Raw genomic sequence first — 17274 nt, 5'->3', positions numbered from 1 at the left:
AAAAATTACAAATATTCAGTTTTGGCTCCTGCATGGGTGAAATTGATATCTTTGTTTCGGACAGTTGGACATAATGGGCAATTACTTTGTTTACTTAGGGCACTGACAGCAGGGTAGCTGAGCACCTGAGGAAAACAATAGCCAGGTGTTCACACCTCTGCTTGAAAGTGGCATAGGTGGCAGACAGCTTGGCTTGGGTTATATCAACAAAACACAAACATGGCTGTAATTTAGTGTAAACAAGGAATATGTTACAAGAATTGTTATGAAGCATGGATTTCAAAATACAATATGTACACAGAAGACATAACTGTCTATCAAAGATATGTTTGCAATCAGAAACAAAATTCTCCTTGAAACAAATGGAAGATGCTCATGTACACTGAAATTACTTGAATCAAACTGTTAAAAGCTCCTTGCTTGAATGTTGCAAGAGGCCTTATGAGGGCATTTGGCATGAAGGGATTCAAGTGACTTATGTAACAAATTTGGTAAAACAATTGTGTACATAAAGGGAATTCTTAGGCAGCTGGTTATTGACAGAGTGACCGAAAGTTCAAAATTAGAGAGTAAGACGTAGTTAACAGCATGTTATAGCTTTACTGCCATTTATAGCTTAAACAAATATAGAATGATACAAATATAGTGTCAACATTCAACTATGTCAGTGCACAACAGGTAAAAAGCTGCATCTGTTCAGGGCCAGCCCGGGACAGGCAACAAAAACCTTTGAATGTGGGCTCTGGAGCTGTCAGAGCTGGCCTGTGTGGCCCTGAAATTACAGTCTGGCGACAGCTTAAGCATGTATTAAAGGAGCAGCAAAATGTGTAACTTAGAGTGGTGCGATACTCTTTTTAACAAGTTAATTACACTCCCAGACTGAAACTATCCAGGTTATTGCCTGTTGTTCCTTGACACATGAGGATTAGACGTGCTTACACTGAGACTTTGATTACAATACAATCCGTTATCTCTTTATCTCTATGAGTCTATCAAAAGAGTGTTTTCTCAACTATAACGTCCTTGCTCTTGTGAACTTTGCTAAAAAAATGTGTGTGTGGTAGGTGACGTAACCGTAGTATATCAAAACAGACTATTGGTACAACAGTTTTCATCTGAGCGTTGTTTTCTATCAAATACCTTGTTTTGGAATAAAAATCGATTATCAAAACAAACAAAGCCGGCATCAGATCCAGGAAAGAACATGGGGAATTATCAAACTATTGGTCAGCTTAATTGGTCAGATTACACCCTGGTTGAATTTGGTTATCTTTATAAGATTCTGTCGGGCTATTTGTAATTTAAGTGGTCAAATTTGATGAAACCGTGAATCAATCAGTGTGTAAGTTATTAGAAATACTCCTAAACCCAGGAAATCCTTTGTCAATCATAATACACATCCAGCACCAATCCCAGACAGTCTGATATTTCACACTCCACAGATGGACAGGTATCACCTCACCTGGTCCACTGGCACCCTCCCTGCATTGTTATCACACTGGGCGGGGAGGGGGTAATTATCGAACAATAGGGGAAATGAGGAAAATTCAGGGTCAAAGGTTGTATCTATGTGTTGCTAGGGCAGCCAACGCCCGCTTTGCTGGGGGTCTTGAGATATGTCTTAGTCGCACTGAGTGTCCAGGAAACGTTACAACTTTACAACTTTGCATAAAGAATACTATCTTAGTCTTGATGTTATGTTAGGTATGTCCAATACGGTGGAAGGTCTTCATTAAAGTAAATGTTGTATGTCCTTAAACCTTAATTACCCCTAAAGTTTCGGGATTGTATGCTGCTTGATGTTTTCATTACGTTGCAATCTAACGGACGTACATCCAAGAATAACGATTAATGAGCTTAAAAGTTACGTCTTATGTTAACAATTAAAGTCTACCTAACTCAACGTCGCTCGTAACCTGAGTGTGATGTTACCAGCGGACATTGTCCTTTGAACTTTCGGTACGCCACAGGTGTGATGATGTCATATCAGGAAGTGAACTCTCAACAGCAATATGGCGACTGCCGCTCTCCCAGAGAAAGTCAGCGACGACTCCACCCAGTGTACGATCTGTTTCTACACCTTTAAGAACCCGAAGGTTCTTCCCTGCTTGCACACCTTCTGTGAGCACTGTCTGCGGGAATGGGTCCAGAAGAACGGTGGCGACACCTTTCCGTGTCCTATTTGTCGTCAGCCAGTTCCCTTGCCCCAAAATGGCGTCGATGGTCTAAAGGACAACTTCTTTATCGCTAGCCTGGTGAAAGCCGTGACGGCGCATCATAAGCTTCACCACGGTAAAGATGACGTCATCTGCACCAATTGTGAGGAAGGGAAACCAGCCACGTCCAGGTGTTCGGAGTGTGCCGAGTTTCTGTGTGAGAGTTGTGAGTCCGCGCATCGTCTTGTAAGAGCTACCAGGGGTCACACGCTCATCATTTTTGAGGAACTGAAAACAGGAAAATACGACAGCGTCTTCAGGGCTAGAAAAGCTCCACCGTGCTCCAAACATCCAGAAGAAATCCTGAAGCTCTATTGCAGGACCTGTGAGATGCCAATATGCAACGAATGTGTCTTGGTTGAACACAGGGACTCACAGCACGACCTCAAGCGCATAGAAGATGTAGCTACCGAGAAGAGAAAGACAATCTTAGATCTCACACCACAGTGCCAGGCCCGAATGCAATTCTTTCGTCAAGCGGAAGAAGTGCAGAAACGCTTGAAAGAACAACTTCAGCTGAACGCAGAGGGGGCTCGTCAGAACGTCCATAAAACCGCACAAAGCTTGATTGAGATGGTAAAGGAAGAAAGCGATCGGCTCCTTACCTGTATCGATACAGAGGAAACATCCAGGAAGAAACAGATCGATGCAGAGATAGAGGGAGCACAGATCAGTCTGGCGAGCGCCAAGAGCACGTGTGAGTTTGCAGAGACTCTAGCTCGGGAGGGAGACGACTACGAAGTTGTGTCTTTCTCACAGGATATGGCAGCAAGATTGAACGAGTTGACTAAACCACCCGCAGACAAAGTGGACTTTAAACTGGCAAACATCACAATTGATTACTCTGTCATGGGGAATAAGTTGACCAAGAACAGTCCTAAAACTGCTCAATACAGTCTACCAAAGGCGACGGAGAGGGAACTGTGTTCTCTTCTGAAACGTGCGCAGCAAAGCGGAGCGAGCTCAAGAACAGGTCTTTCTCTGAGATCACCTGAGGACAACGTGTTGGGAAATGTGAGCAGAATGGTGCATGGTGAGTTGTAAAAATTCTGCGGATTTTTAAGGCAACGATTTTTTCTTGTAAATCATGACAAACGTCATGTCAATAAGTTTGACCCTAGCATTTTCCTGTATTTGAATATGAGCCTCGAGACCCGATACACTTTCATTTGCATGAATATCGGGTCTTGTATGTTATCGAACAATCATGGTGGTGACCGAGTTTGGCATGATGCCAATGTGACTCTGTCAACAAGGCATCAATGTTACTCAGTCAACAATTCATTTAAAAAAATTCAGACCTTCTCCCCTTACCCACACTGTTTCCCAATACTGAAGAACGGTCAAGCTCATGCTGAAACAATGCAGGATGTGTTACAAATTTATCCCTTGCCCTTATCAAATGAGGGATAGTCTCATACCACATATTGATATTAAAATTCTAAGACTTGACTCAAGTGAACATGGGACGGAAGTAAGTCTCATGCTATGAACAGAGTTTTATAGTAGGCATTCTATGTGGACTTGCAATAACAGTTAAATGTTATATTTGCATGTGCTTCTGTTAAGTAAAGTCTTGCGGTCAAGCACTAACGACTTTCTTACTGATACTGTATTTACAGCTGCATCACTGTTGTCCGATGATGAACGTGAGGACCACAAAGAATACAGCACTGAAGATGTTCCTAGCAGTTCTGAATCAGAACAAGGACAGACTGACAAATTTGAAGTGTTTGTAGACCCAGATGTTCTATTTTACATTCGCCATAATCACCATGCAGAGATAACAGATATTGTTAAAAGGTACAAGTCTGTGTTTCATACAAGCATGGACAACACAAAAGCATACTTTGTACCGTCCCCTTCACAGGGAAGGAATCCTCAACCAGAGATGGCCATTGATGAATTCATCACACTCTACCAAAAGGTATTTAGCAAGATAACGTGTAAAAACTTCAATGTTGCCCAGTACAACTTAACTCTGATATCTATTTTTGATAGTATCAGGAAAGTGAGGCAAGACCACCCAGAAGTGATTACAAAGTCCACTGATGATGACACGACAGTGATGTTCATGGGAGAACCAGAAAAAATAAGGGCAGCTAGGGCAGACTTCTGTGGCCTACTGGCCATCCCCGTCGCTACAAGTGCGAGAGAAAGAGTCACCAACCTGACAGGGACTGCTACCAAAAACACAAAATCAGGGCAAGTAACTACCGAAAAGAACAATGATGTCATATGCCCTATTTGCCTGTCGGTGCCAACAAATCCGCGCTCTCCTCCCTGCAAAGCCCGAGGCTGTAAGGCCGTGTTCTGCAAGAAGTGTCTGGACAAGGCCATGAAGACAACACCATTCTGTCCAGTCTGCAGCACTGTTGTGGGGAAACTGATGGGAAACCAGCCTGAAGGAAGCATGAAGGTTTCCTACTACAGACAAAGGAATCTTGCTGGCTATAAACGAACCGGAACCATCATCATCGACTATGCTTTTAGAGATGGAATACAAGGGGTAGGTTAGATGTTTTGTTTCATTATGATCAACAACCATAGATAGAGTAGAGTCGATTCCATATTACCGAGAGGGTGTTTCTTGCCTTTTGTTCCAACATTTTGAAAATCTTTGTAACAATCTAACTGTGATAAGTAACTGTTTAGAACTATTTATAACATCTATGTGACGTTCTAAATATTTCTATAGTATTCAAACATGTTAGAAACATTTCTAACATCAAATGCATTATTTCTGTTAGTTTCTAAACTGTTCCAACATAGATGCATCATTTGTGATCACATGTTCCAACATGGAAACAATATGATGAAACTGGGTCAGTGGGCTGGGAAGAGGGCAATTCACACATCCCTGCCAAGTGCAGGAAATTATGTCTGTCTGCCACCTTCTCACAAAAGACTCACCAGTGTATACTAAAGAAAGTCTAAAAATACAAGAGCCAAACAAAGGACCAAGCTTAGCAGCTTTGTTTATGGGGTCAATAAAAGTTTTTATGGAGGGAAAAAATGACACAAAATGTTGGAACATGTTGGAACAGTAACAAAAACACATAGATGTTTGAAAATTGTTCTAAATAAAGAGATAATTATATCATTACTTTCCCAAATGTTCCAACAAATATAAAAAGGTTTAAATATGTTTAAACTTTCATTTTGAAATGTTTGAACAATTTCGAACTTTAGTGACTGAAATGTTCTTTTAATCAAAATATTTCAAACTTATTACAAATATTATTTCAAAACCATCTCGGTGACTTGGAATTGACTCTAAGTGACCAAAGTGTGATTCTGAATATGAATTAGCACAAACATTTTACTTCCTGGTAATTTGGTCAAAGGTGTAAAAATGTGTTTGGTGTCATTGGTAACTTAAGTACATTTTATTGGTGTCTTCTAAGAGTAATTGCTACTATTTTTTCCAGTCAGAGCACCCCAACCCGGGTAAGCCTTACACAGGAACAACTCGCAAAGCATATCTCCCTTATAATGCTGATGGAATAAAAGTGCTTCGTCTTCTGAAACAAGCTTTTGAACAGAAGCTGACCTTCACCATTGGAACATCTTCAACATCAGGATACAGTGACACAGTGACATGGAACGACATTCATCACAAGACCAACACGCATGGAGGACTAAGCATGTATGTATACACAAGCTTTTATATATCAAGAATCAGCATGAATTTCATTTTAAATTATGTTACAATTCATTGACTTTGACTTAAAAGTTTTAAAGGTATTCCCCTTATGTTATTGCGAGCTCATGTAATGTTTTCAACGAGTAAGACTATCTTTTGGGCCATAGATGTCCCAGATACGTATTTTGTGTATTTGCGTAATGTTTTAAAACCCAGGTCTCATTCAATATACAGACAAAACAAGATTTAGATTTATGTCTTTGGCAAATACCATGACTGTTCACAGCTGATAAACGTATTACATGTACTTCCTTTTTCTTTAGGCATGGTTATCCTGACCCTGGTTATCTGAAAAGGGTGACAGAGGAGTTGGCTGCCAAGGGCATCAAGTAGAAAAGCGAGATGTAAACTCCAACATATTGAAAACACTGGTCAATGAAGTGCTTGTTTTCAAAACCAATAAAGATTTTGGAATTTGTATGGAACAGTACTGTACATGTATATAGACCAAGACATAAAACACTTTAAAAGGCATGATAATTTCTTGAAAGGGTAAATGTAAAAGTATATGGAAACTTGGACATATTTGTTATCAGATAAGACTGACATTGAAATATTTTAAGCTTCGTTTGCATGCATGATATAGTATGAAGTAATGCAGGAAGGCAATGTTTTACTCAATGTCATGTAACAATAACGTTATATCATTAGATCATTAGAAATTAGATCATTAGAAATTGACGCCTAGCTTAGAAAAACATATTCTGAAAGATAAATGGCATTCAAAGTATGATTCAGGAGGAACATTATTTCAGAGTATTTCATGATTTAAATCTTAAAGTGGTTAGTTTCAAGGAGATTTGCTGGCTAGTGCATGTTATGAACAATGTTGTTGTGTAAACAGATTTGCTAGAATTTGTATTGAAATGTGCAAACATGTACCTAACTTCATTTGTCTGAGGTCAGTTGCAATACAGGAAAGATACAAATCAATACATTTTATGGAATGTCAGTAAAAAGCCCTGCATAGAAACAAATGTTTTGAATGGTTTTATAATATCATACATAGACATATGAACCAATGAATGTTACCCTCCTCAACTTATTTGAACTTTGTCATCATCAAAGTTTGACCAACTTGGCTTAGCTAATATTTATCAGGACAATTTCAAAGTACACTCTATATTCCATGGTGGCAAGAGCATATGATAAATGGAAGGCTAGTTTTTCCTCCAATAGAATGTGCAAATTTAGTAAGGGAGACACCAGACGTGATTAAACTAGCATTGCTCAAACGGCAATAAGTTGGAGCAACCCTAGATTTTACATTTTATTGGAATATATACATAATTGGTGAAAATAAAAATGAAAATATAAACAGCTCTTTTCCCTGCTATGAGTCTTTTCTGGAAATATAATGTTCTGTAATTATTACATAGTTAATGCAATTCGACATGATCGCATGGACTTGTATAGAAACGTAGCGCCCCAAAGCTTAGCTCCCAAAGTCTGGACACTAAATCATAAAGCAAGTGTATCACACTTGCTGATTTCAAGTAAATAATTATGTAATACAGAAAACCTTATAGGAAATTATGATGTCTCGTGCTGCCAATTGTCACGCCCGTGTCGATATGATATTAAAGTTGGACATATCTGTCTAATTTGTAAAATATTACAATCCACCTTTAGTTGCATAATGTAATGTAATAGCCTTTATTGCACATTCATGCCCTATCGGGCTAAGTACAGGCATATAGATACAAAGGGTAGTAATGCAGTAAACATGGTTTCTAATAATGCCCGCCACACTTGGCATTTGATATGCTACTCAAATTGAACGGTCGGTGAACATTTTTCAACATGTCACACTTGTTTATGTTTGTATAGCTTATCCCGACGTTTAAAAGGGGGAAATGGGCGTTGACGTCCTTGTTCACTTTCGTCGAAGTTTAAACCAATTAATAAACGGATAAAAACTTTGCTATGATGTTATGTTACTTTGTTCAATACGGTGGAAAGAAATCGATACACTAAATGCCGCATGACTCAAAACCTTAACTGACCGTTGAATTGTCGGGACGGCATGTTGTTTGATGTTTCTGAAGTTAAACGTTACAATCTTACCGATGTACACCCGAGAATAACATTGTAACTATATGCTTTGAAGTTAGTCTTTTGTTAAGACTTAAAGTCTACCCAACTCAAAGTCGTCTGTAATCTTAAACCTCTTCTCACCGAGCGGGATGTCACCTGCGGACATTGCCTTTTGAACTTTCGGCACGCCATGCACAGGTGTGGTGATGTCATATCAGGAAGTAAAATCTCAACAGCAATATGGCGACTGCCGCTGTTCCAGAGAAAGTCAGCGACGACTCCACCCAGTGTACGATCTGTTTCTACACATTTAAGAGCAAATGTCTGTAAGGATCAAACAATGGTGGCAAAGGTAAAAAAATAGATTTGGCTCATATTTTGCACAGTGATAGTACTTGGTCCACAACCCCTCAAAATAGCTTTCTTTTAGATCAAAACTCCTTGTTGCCATGGTAACGGGCAAACAAAGTTTTCTGGCCATTTTCCCCAATTTTCGCATCTCAAAAACACAGAAATCAGCACATTTTACGGCACTGTCTCGGCAACACCTTTAAACCTATCATCAAAACAAAACAAGATCTGAATAGACCAACATTTTGGCTTTTTAAAAATTGTTGTGAAATTTCCAAAGTCGTACATTTTCGTTCTTGGGCAGCCTGAAAACAGTGCAATGTTTCAAGCTTCAAAAAAATTTGATTTTTGGCCCAACTTTGTAACGCTATAAGTGCCAAGCTGGTAATTTTTTTGGCTTGATATTTGTACCATAGATAGATCCTTAGAATATATATTAAATGCATTGTTGCAAAGTTTGGAGTCTTGTTTGGTTGTCACGTGACTGTCCCCTAGATTAGGCCACTTTTTGTGTTTGGCGAAAATTGTGAACTTTAGCCATGTTCAACGCACGCTACGTGACGAAGTAAACAAGGATTCTTATTCAAATTCTGATCAAATGTACATCTATGTATTGCCTATCAAATAAATGCTTGTAGAGTTTCGGGTCATGACGTTCAGTCACGTGGTTGTCCCTCAAAGTAGGCCATTTTTTGCATTTGACGAAAATTGTGAATCTTAGCCATGTTCAACGCACGCTACGTGACGAAGTAAACAAGGATTCTTATTCAATTCTGATCAAATGTACATCTATGTATTGTCTATCAAATAAATGCTTGTAGAGTTTCGGGTCATGACGTTCAGTCACGTGGTTGTCCCTGAAAGTAGGCCATTTTTTTGCATTTGACGAAAATTGTGAATTTTAGCCATGTTCAACGCACGCTACGTGACGAAGTAAACAAGGATTCTTATTCAACTTCTGATCAAATGTACATCTATGTATTGTCTATCAGATGAATGCTTGTAGAGTTTCGGATCATAACGTAAAGTCACGTGGTTGTCCCTGAAAGTAGGCCATTTTTTTTGCATTTGACAAAAATTGTAACCTTCAGCCATGTTCAACGTACGCTAGATTGCGAAGCAAAATAAAGTTCTGATTCAACTTCCTGCCAAAGGTAAATCTATGTATTGCCTGTCAAATGAATACTTGTAGAAAATTAGATCATGAAGTAAAGTCACGCGGTTGTCCTTGAGAGTAGGCCACTTTTTTCATTGGACGAAAGTACGCTACGTGTACCCTGGTATCCAGCCGTATTATAGTTCCCGAGTCTCTTTTGTCCTCTTCGCAGATACATATTTCACTCGTTCTCATTGAATTGTAAATAATGGCCTTATTGACTACATCATTTAGGTATAAGAGGATGTCCCTAGGGACACTTAAAAAGTGGGCAGCTTTTTTACACCAGGTCAAATAGAAAGCTTAGAAAGCTTCGAACAATGCTAACGTTCGTTACAGTCATTTCTGTACAACATTGGATACAAATGGCAGTCAACAACCCTTCCTTGTTTCTTTAGAAAGCCAGAAAAACTGTGCAGCGTCACAAAAACGGTCATTTCTTGTCTTATACGTGGATAATATAACCGTGGCAACTGGCAACCATCAAACTGGTGGTGGTAACGTTTGTTACCGAATTTGGCAACAGGAATAACCCACCTCACACAGCCTCCAAGATCAGTGACAGTACCGATCTGGCGTTATCGGGCAAAGGGCCTGCTCAGCTGGTTTCATCTACCGAACAATCATTCTGGGAACTGAATTGTTACATTTTTTGGCTACTACTTGAATTTTTCGTTTGTTATCAGGCGACAACCATTTTTTACGGGGGTGAAATTCCACCCGTGGCTAAGATAATCTTCCAAGCCATCAACCAAAATGAATCTTTTGGAAAACATTCCAGGGATTGTGGAAAAATGAAGGAACCTCGCAAATCAAGTCGCAAAAGCAGGCGACAGCATTTTTACATTTAAATGAGAACTAGACATTTGCGAAGAGGACAGAAGAGACTCGCGATCGGGAGCTATAATATAGCTGGATACCAGGCTACACTACGTGACGAAATTAAGAAGAATTCTGATTAAACTTCTGGTCAAATGTACATCTTTGTATTCTTAATTTTCTTTCTTCGAATAAATGCTTGTCGAGTTTCGGGTCATGACAATTAGTCACATGGTTGTCCCTGAAGCCAGGTCACCTTATGTGCTCGACAAAAAAGGTGAATTTTAGCGCATTATAGAACATAGCTGAATTCAAAACGACATCTTAGTTACATTATCAAAATTGATATTTACAATTATAACAGAGTCATCGCTTAAGTAAGCTTTAATTTAACACTGTAAGCCCATTATCGGTCATTGTAGTACCAATATGATATGCATTGGACATTGACAATGTTAAAAGAAAGAAACTGTTCAAGAGGCATCTTCTCTAAAGTAACAGAACCTCCTAACAGCATTTAGCTAACTATCTGCCCTACTTTAGGGAGCAACTGCACCGCAAAGAAAGACGACCCCAAGCCTTACTAACACTCATTCAACAGACAATGTTAAGGGCTACACATAATCAGAGTCAGTGCCAGTAAAGTATTTCAGTTCCCCAATTCGACAGATTTAACTACAGCCCTATATGGTGATTTCTGGCCAAAAGCAAAATTTGACCAACTTTCAGGGACAACCACGTGACTAAAAGTCATGATCTGCAACTCTGCAAGCATTCATCTGATAGACAATACCTAGATGTACATTTGACTTGAAGTTGAATAAGAATTCTTGTTCACTTTGACACCCAGCGTACTTTGATCAAAGCTAGAATTCACAATTTTCGTCAAATGCAAAAAATGGCCTACTTTGAGGGACAACCACGTGACTAAACGTCAAGACCCGAAACTCTACAAGCATTTTTCTGATAGACAATACATAGATGTACATTTGATCAGAATTTGAATAAGAATCCTTGTTTACTTCGTCACGTAGCGTGCGTTGAACATGGCTAAAGTTCACAATTTTCGCCAAACACAAAAAGTGGCCTACTTTAGGGGACAGTCACTTGACAACCAAACAAGACTCCAAACTTTGCAACAATGCATTTAATATATATTCTAAGGATCTATATATAGTACAAATTTCAAGCCAAAAAAATTACCAGCTTGGCACTTATAGCGTTACAAAGTTGGGCCAAAAATCAAATTTTTTTGAAGCTTGAAACATTGCACTGTTTTCAGGCTGCCCAAGAACGAAAATGTACAACTTTGGAAATTTCACAACAATTTTTAAAAAGCCAAAATATTGGTCTATTCAGATCTTGTTTTGTTTTGATGATAGGTTTAAAGGTGTTGCCGAGACAGTGCCGTAAAATATGCTGATTTCTGTGTTTTTGAGATGCGAAAATTGGGGAAAATGGCCAGAAAACTTTGTTTGCCCGTTACCATGGCAACAAGGAGTTTTGATCTAAAAGAAAGCTATTTTGAGGGGTTGTGGACCAAGTACTATCACTGTGCAAAATATGAGCCAAATCTATTTTTTTACCTTTGCCACCATTGTTTGATCCTTACAGACATTTGCTCTTAAGAACCCGAAGGTTCTTCCCTGCTTGCACACATTCTGTGAGCACTGTCTGTGGGAATGGGTTCAGAAGAACGATGGCGACACATTTCCCTGTCCTATTTGTCGTCAGCCAGTTTCGCTGCCCCAAAATGGCGTCGAGGGTCTAAAGGACAACTTCTTTATCGCCAGCCTGGTGAAAGCCGTGACCGAGCACAACAAGGTTCGCCAGGGTAAAGATGACCTCCTCTGTACCAGTTGTGAGGAAGGGAAGCCAGCCACGTCCAGGTGTTCGGAGTGTGCTGAGTTTCTGTGTGAGAGCTGTGAGTCGGCACATCGTCTTGTAAGAGCTACTAGGGGTCACACGCTCATAATTTTTGAGGAACTAAAAACTGGAAAATACGACAGCGTTTTCAGGGCTAGAAAAGCTCCACCGTGCTCGAAACATCCAGAAGAAATCCTAAAGCTCTATTGCAGGACCTGTGAGACCCCAATATGCAACGCATGTGGCTTGTTTGAACACAGGGACTCACAGCACGACCTCAAGCGCATAGAAGAGGTGGCTACCGAAAAGAGAGAGACATTTGTAGATCTCACTCCACAATGCCAGGCCCGAATGCAGTTCTTTCGTCAGACGGAAGAAGTGCAGAAACGATTGAAGAAACAACTTCAGCTGAACGCAGCAGAAGCTCGTCAAGATATCCAAGAAACAGCACAAAAACTGATTGCGATGGTAAAGGAAGAGAGCGAACGACTCATGACTTGTGTTGATACAGAGGAAACAACAAGGAAGAAACAGATCGATGCAGAGATAGAGGGAGCACAGATCAGTCTGGCGAGCGCCAAGAGCACGTGTGAGTTTGCAGAGACTCTAGCTCGGGAGGGAGGCGACTACGAAGTTCTGTCTTTTTCTCAAGATATGACCACGAGACTGAATGATTTAACTAAGCTACCTGCGGACACAGTGGACTTTGAACTGGCAAACATCACTATTGATTACTCTGTCATGGGGCACAAGTTGACCACAAACAGCCCCCAAACTGCACAATACAGTTTGCCAAACGCGACCGAAAGGGAACTGTGTTCTCTGTTGAAGAGAGGGCGGCAAAGCGAAACCAGCTCAAGAACAAGACTTCCGCTGAGACCACCTGATGACAGCGTGTCGGGAAATATGAGCACTATGCAGCATAGTGAGTAGTAAAAATCTGCATCTTTTGAAATCTACAGTTTTTGTATCATAAAGTATGTCAAAAGTCATGTCTGCAGGTTCCACTTAAGCAATGTCAGTGAGTACTTGATTTATGTTAATGCGTATCATGCATTCAATCAGGTCTGGTCTTGTACGTTATCTAAAAGCATTGGGGTGACCAAGTTTTCTATAATGAAATCTCACCTTATTAACCCTTACTGTTTTGTGTTATATAAAACTGAGTTTACGTTGAAGTCACGTCCATGGTGAAACAATCCAGGATGTGTTACAAGTTTTTCTCTTGCCGTTATCAATTGAGGGACAGTCTCATACCACATTAACATTCTAAGCCTTGAAGCAAGTGAAGTTGGGACGTAACTTTAAGCTTTAAGCTATGAATAGAGTTTTATAATAGGAAATTTTATGTGGACAAATGGAATACTATTATTGCATGTGTTTGTGTTAAGCACAGTTTAGTGGCAAAGCACTAACCATTTTCTTACTACTGTAGCATTTACAGCTGCATCACTGTTGCCTGATGATGAACTTGAAGAAAACAAAGGACATAGCGCTGAAGATGCTGCTGGCAGTTCTGGATCAGAACAAGGACAGACTGGCACATTTGAAGTGACTGTAGACCCAGATGTTCTCATTCACATTCGACACAAGCATCATGCAGACATAGCAGATATTGCCAAAAGGTACAAGTCTGTGTTTCATACAAGTGCTGACAACACAAAAGTATGCTTTGTGCCCTCATCATCTTTAGAGGGAAGCCTTCCTGAACCAGAGAAAGCCACTGATGAATTCACGACACTCTACCAACAGGTGTTTATCAAGATAACATGTGAGACCTTTGGTATTGCTCAGTACAAGTTAGCCCCAAAGATTCTTTTAGAAGGTGTCAGGAAAGTCAGACAACTCCACCCGGAAGTGATCACAAAGTCCACTGATGATGACACAACAGTGATGTTTACGGGAGAACCAGAGAAAATAAGGGTAGCAAGAGCAGATTTCTGTGGTATAGTGGGCATCCCTGTCTTTAGAAAAAGAGACTACAATCCAACCACAAGTACAGGGTCTACAGGAAGTGACACAGATGCACTAAAGGGCGCAGAAGGTGGTGAAAACTGTCCTGTAGTTCTCTTTACCCACACCTTTGAGCAGGGGGTTGAAGTGAAAGTCGCTCATGGAAACATCACAACTCTGAAAGTGGACGCCATTGTCAATGCAGCAGATGCACATTTGAAGCATGTAGGTGGGGTAGCAAAGGCCATTGTACAGGCGGGAGGATACATCATACAAGAGGAAAGCACAGAAAAGGTGAAGAAAAGAGGTATTCTCAAGCCAACAGAAACAGAGATCACTGGAGCAGGTAGTCTACCATGTAAGAACATCATACATGCACATGGACCAAGATGGCAGGGGGACAGCCAAGCCAAGCAGTGTACAGACATGCTGACACAAACCTGCGTCAACATTTTAAAGGCTGCAGAGGGACTGAAGGCAGAGTCTGTTGCCATACCAGCAATCAGTTCAGGTGGGTCACGTTCAACAGTTGATCTTTAGGATTGTATGCAATGTCCACCATTTTTAAACTGGGAGGTTTCACTATAAATTTAAAGCACCCAATAAATTCGGCTAGTGTAAACTATTTGGCTTCAGTCTGTCACTGACTGCCATACCGTTAACATGGGTGCAGGGCAGGGGTAAGACAATGTAGAATAGAGTATCAAATAGTCTCTTCGACACACTTATAAAACTAAAAACAATAGATAAAGACTTTTACTTTGTTTGATGGTACTTCTGCTTCTCTTAAACAGGAAGAATAGAAAGTAAAGAGTCTGGTAGGGAAACAGCCCGGTAGAGAAACATTGGCTGGTAGTCAGACTGTATCAGTAAGTCTGGTCTGGCTCCTAGATTGCAAAGAAGGCACCATGATTACAAGGTTTCCATATTTCTAGGAACACAACTGTGAGTGAAAAGCTATGTATGTCATGAGCCATAAGTGCCCCTTGCAACTAGGGCTTTTTTGGTATGATACATTAGCTGTGAGTTCAAATTTGAAACTGAAATCCCTTATTTACGATACTACATGTAGTATGAAGATGATAACAGTTGGTAGCAGCAGCTCTTATCTGCATGAGAACAGATAGCTTTTACAAATGATATTCTGAAATTCAGCCCTTGCTTAGACAATGGTAAAGAACATGCCTATGTTTTAGCGAAGTGCACTTACATGGTATACTGGTAAAACTTCAAATGATAGCACTGCATGAAAAAAAGCTGCTTGAAGCAGAAATAACACAACTAAAGCAGAATAACCTTTTAATGAAATCCGTCTTTATATTTTTGTGTTCAGGTAAATATGGCATGCCAAAGCATCTCTGTGCCCAGGCTCTGCTGTCAGGTGTAATTGAATACATCTCCAAGAAACATGCACCAACCTGCAGTCTGAATGACATCTGGTTTATTGACATGGCTGAAGAAACGATTGAAGTGTTTGTAGAGGTATTTGCTACCGAGATATCTATGCTGCAATCACCAAGTGGGTATGGAAAGGGGAAATTCCAACCTACTGTAAAGCAAAATAGAAAAGCAAGCCAGTCACTAGTGATAAACCCACCGCAAAACAAGACCTATGCATCTTCTGCTGCAACAGGATTCAGTAAGACGATGCCATTTCCAGGAAGTGGTCATCCGCACAGAAATGACACAAGCCAGGTTCGTGCTCGTCTTGCCCCGAGGATGGTGTTAGGCTTTGCTCAGAAGGTGATTCAGGACAGAAGCAGCCTGCAGGAATACATTGGAGCCACGGGTGGTGGAAACGATGGTACAAAAGCTAGGACGACTACCAGGGACAGAACGTCAGGACAGCCAAACACTGGAAAGAAGGATGGAAATGTTGGGGGGAAACTGATAGGAGACCAACCAGAAGGAAGTATGAGAATTATCTACAACAGACTACTGAATCTTGCTGGCTATAAGCAAACTGGGGCCATCATCATCGACTATACCTTTAAAGGCGGAATACAAGGGGTAAGATAAACATTTTGTTTTAATGTGATCAACAAGCACCTTACCAAAGTGCGATTCAGACTATGAAATAACAAAAACACTGGTAACTTTAATTATTTTTTCCATGTGTAAGCTGTTTGGCGCCATTAGTAATAGGTGCATAAAATTTATAAAACCATTCTGCCATTGCTTTTTTCCAGTCAGAGCATCCCAACCCCGGTAAACCTTACACAGGAACACGTCGCACAGCGTACCTCCCTTACAATGCTGATGGAATGAAAGTGCTGGGTCTACTGAAACAGGCGTTTGAACAGAAGCTGACCTTCACCATTGGAGCATCTTCAACATCAGGACTCAGTGACACAGTGGTCTGGAATGACATTCATCACAAGACCTGCACACATGGAGGACCAGACATGTATGTATCAATCAATTTTTTGTTAATTCAGAACAGTGTAAACTGCAGTTTGAATCATTATAACGTTGCAATTGATTCACTTACAGGTAAATGTTTGAAAACCCTGAAAAGTTCTTCCCTTAATGGAGTTCATTGAATGTTTTAAATGAATTGGAATTTCAAGACCCAAAAGAGTTTTATTTTGTCTGTTTAATAAATTGAATTCTTATCCACGGCTTATTAACTGCAACAGAAATAGCAATGTTTATATTTATGCCACTTTCATTAACTTTTGACAAAATCCCTGACCAGATGGCTAACAAAATGTTACTTTTTTTTCTGTAGGCATGGCTACCCTGATCCTGGCTATCTGAAAAGGGTGACAGAGGAGTTGGCTGCCAAGGGCATCAAGTAGTCAAGGCAGTTGCCAAGTCATACATACTGGAAGCACTTGACAAGTTATTGTTTTCAAAATCACTAAAGAAAACAGTGCTGTAGATAAGAAGTGATACAAATAACTCTGTATACCATGAGGAAATGCTCCTTTTTAATGTCTTTGAAAACGTGATTAACATTTGTAAAGGATAACTTTCATTATTATAATTGTCCTTTTAAACTTATTGCTTGTTTAGAATCTTTAGGTTACTGCTATAATGTGCTCGAACATGTTGATGGCTATAGATCATAAGCTACAATGTTGTGATCATAACGTTATATACATTTGCTTTTATCAAAGCGTGCGAACTTAATGCAAAGTGTAAGCATGTCAGTTTGTTATGCTAAT

General features: G+C 40.0%; 4 protein-coding genes across 4 annotated transcripts; all 4 read left to right on the top strand.

The window, feature by feature from the left end:
- The first annotated feature begins 1999 nt into the window (after nucleotides 1-1999).
- On the top strand, nucleotides 2000-3260 carry LOC118420213 (E3 ubiquitin-protein ligase TRIM56-like). Its single transcript, XM_035826929.1, has one exon. The coding sequence runs from the start codon at nucleotides 2013-2015 to the stop codon at nucleotides 3258-3260; it is 1248 nt and encodes a 415-aa protein (XP_035682822.1). The 5' UTR covers nucleotides 2000-2012.
- Nucleotides 3261-3679: 419 nt separating this feature from the next.
- Nucleotides 3680-6350, top strand: LOC118420212 (E3 ubiquitin-protein ligase DTX3L-like). Its single transcript, XM_035826928.1, has 4 exons — nucleotides 3680-3690; nucleotides 4218-4725; nucleotides 5648-5865; nucleotides 6186-6350. The coding sequence occupies exons 1-4, from the start codon at nucleotides 3680-3682 to the stop codon at nucleotides 6253-6255; spliced, it is 807 nt and encodes a 268-aa protein (XP_035682821.1). The 3' UTR covers nucleotides 6256-6350.
- A 1849-nt stretch (nucleotides 6351-8199) lies between these two features.
- LOC118420211 (E3 ubiquitin-protein ligase TRIM56-like) lies at nucleotides 8200-13084 on the top strand. Its single transcript, XM_035826927.1, has 2 exons — nucleotides 8200-8248; nucleotides 12024-13084. The coding sequence occupies exons 1-2, from the start codon at nucleotides 8200-8202 to the stop codon at nucleotides 13082-13084; spliced, it is 1110 nt and encodes a 369-aa protein (XP_035682820.1).
- Nucleotides 13085-14044: 960 nt separating this feature from the next.
- Nucleotides 14045-17274, top strand: LOC118420210. The gene is made up of 4 exons (XM_035826926.1): nucleotides 14045-14615; nucleotides 15438-16114; nucleotides 16294-16511; nucleotides 16836-17274. Exons 1-4 carry the CDS (start codon nucleotides 14045-14047, stop codon nucleotides 16903-16905), a joined length of 1536 nt encoding a protein of 511 aa, XP_035682819.1. The 3' UTR covers nucleotides 16906-17274.

Source organism: Branchiostoma floridae, chromosome 7 (genome assembly GCF_000003815.2).
Source record: "Branchiostoma floridae strain S238N-H82 chromosome 7, Bfl_VNyyK, whole genome shotgun sequence".
NCBI lineage: Eukaryota > Metazoa > Chordata > Leptocardii > Amphioxiformes > Branchiostomatidae > Branchiostoma > Branchiostoma floridae.
Note: the sequence above shows the minus strand (reverse complement) of the source record. Positions and strands in the feature narration are given on the sequence as shown.

Excerpts from the sequence above, each read along its gene's own strand:
- LOC118420210 (XM_035826926.1), top strand. The coding sequence starts at position 14,045 with ATGTTTACGGGAGAACCAGAGAAAATAAGGGTAGCAAGAGCAGATTTC. Across the intron at positions 14,616-15,437 it reads CATACCAGCAATCAGTTCAG|GTAAATATGGCATGCCAAAG; the intron begins GTGGGTCACGTT and ends TTTTGTGTTCAG. Across the intron at positions 16,115-16,293 it reads TTAAAGGCGGAATACAAGGG|TCAGAGCATCCCAACCCCGG; the intron begins GTAAGATAAACA and ends GCTTTTTTCCAG.
- LOC118420212 (XM_035826928.1), top strand. Across the intron at positions 4,726-5,647 it reads TTAGAGATGGAATACAAGGG|TCAGAGCACCCCAACCCGGG; the intron begins GTAGGTTAGATG and ends TATTTTTTCCAG. Across the intron at positions 5,866-6,185 it reads ACGCATGGAGGACTAAGCAT|GCATGGTTATCCTGACCCTG; the intron begins GTATGTATACAC and ends CTTTTTCTTTAG.
- LOC118420213 (XM_035826929.1), top strand. The coding sequence starts at position 2,013 with ATGGCGACTGCCGCTCTCCCAGAGAAAGTCAGCGACGACTCCACCCAG.
- LOC118420211 (XM_035826927.1), top strand. The coding sequence starts at position 8,200 with ATGGCGACTGCCGCTGTTCCAGAGAAAGTCAGCGACGACTCCACCCAG. Across the intron at positions 8,249-12,023 it reads CAGCGACGACTCCACCCAGT|TTTCGCTGCCCCAAAATGGC; the intron begins GTACGATCTGTT and ends GTCGTCAGCCAG.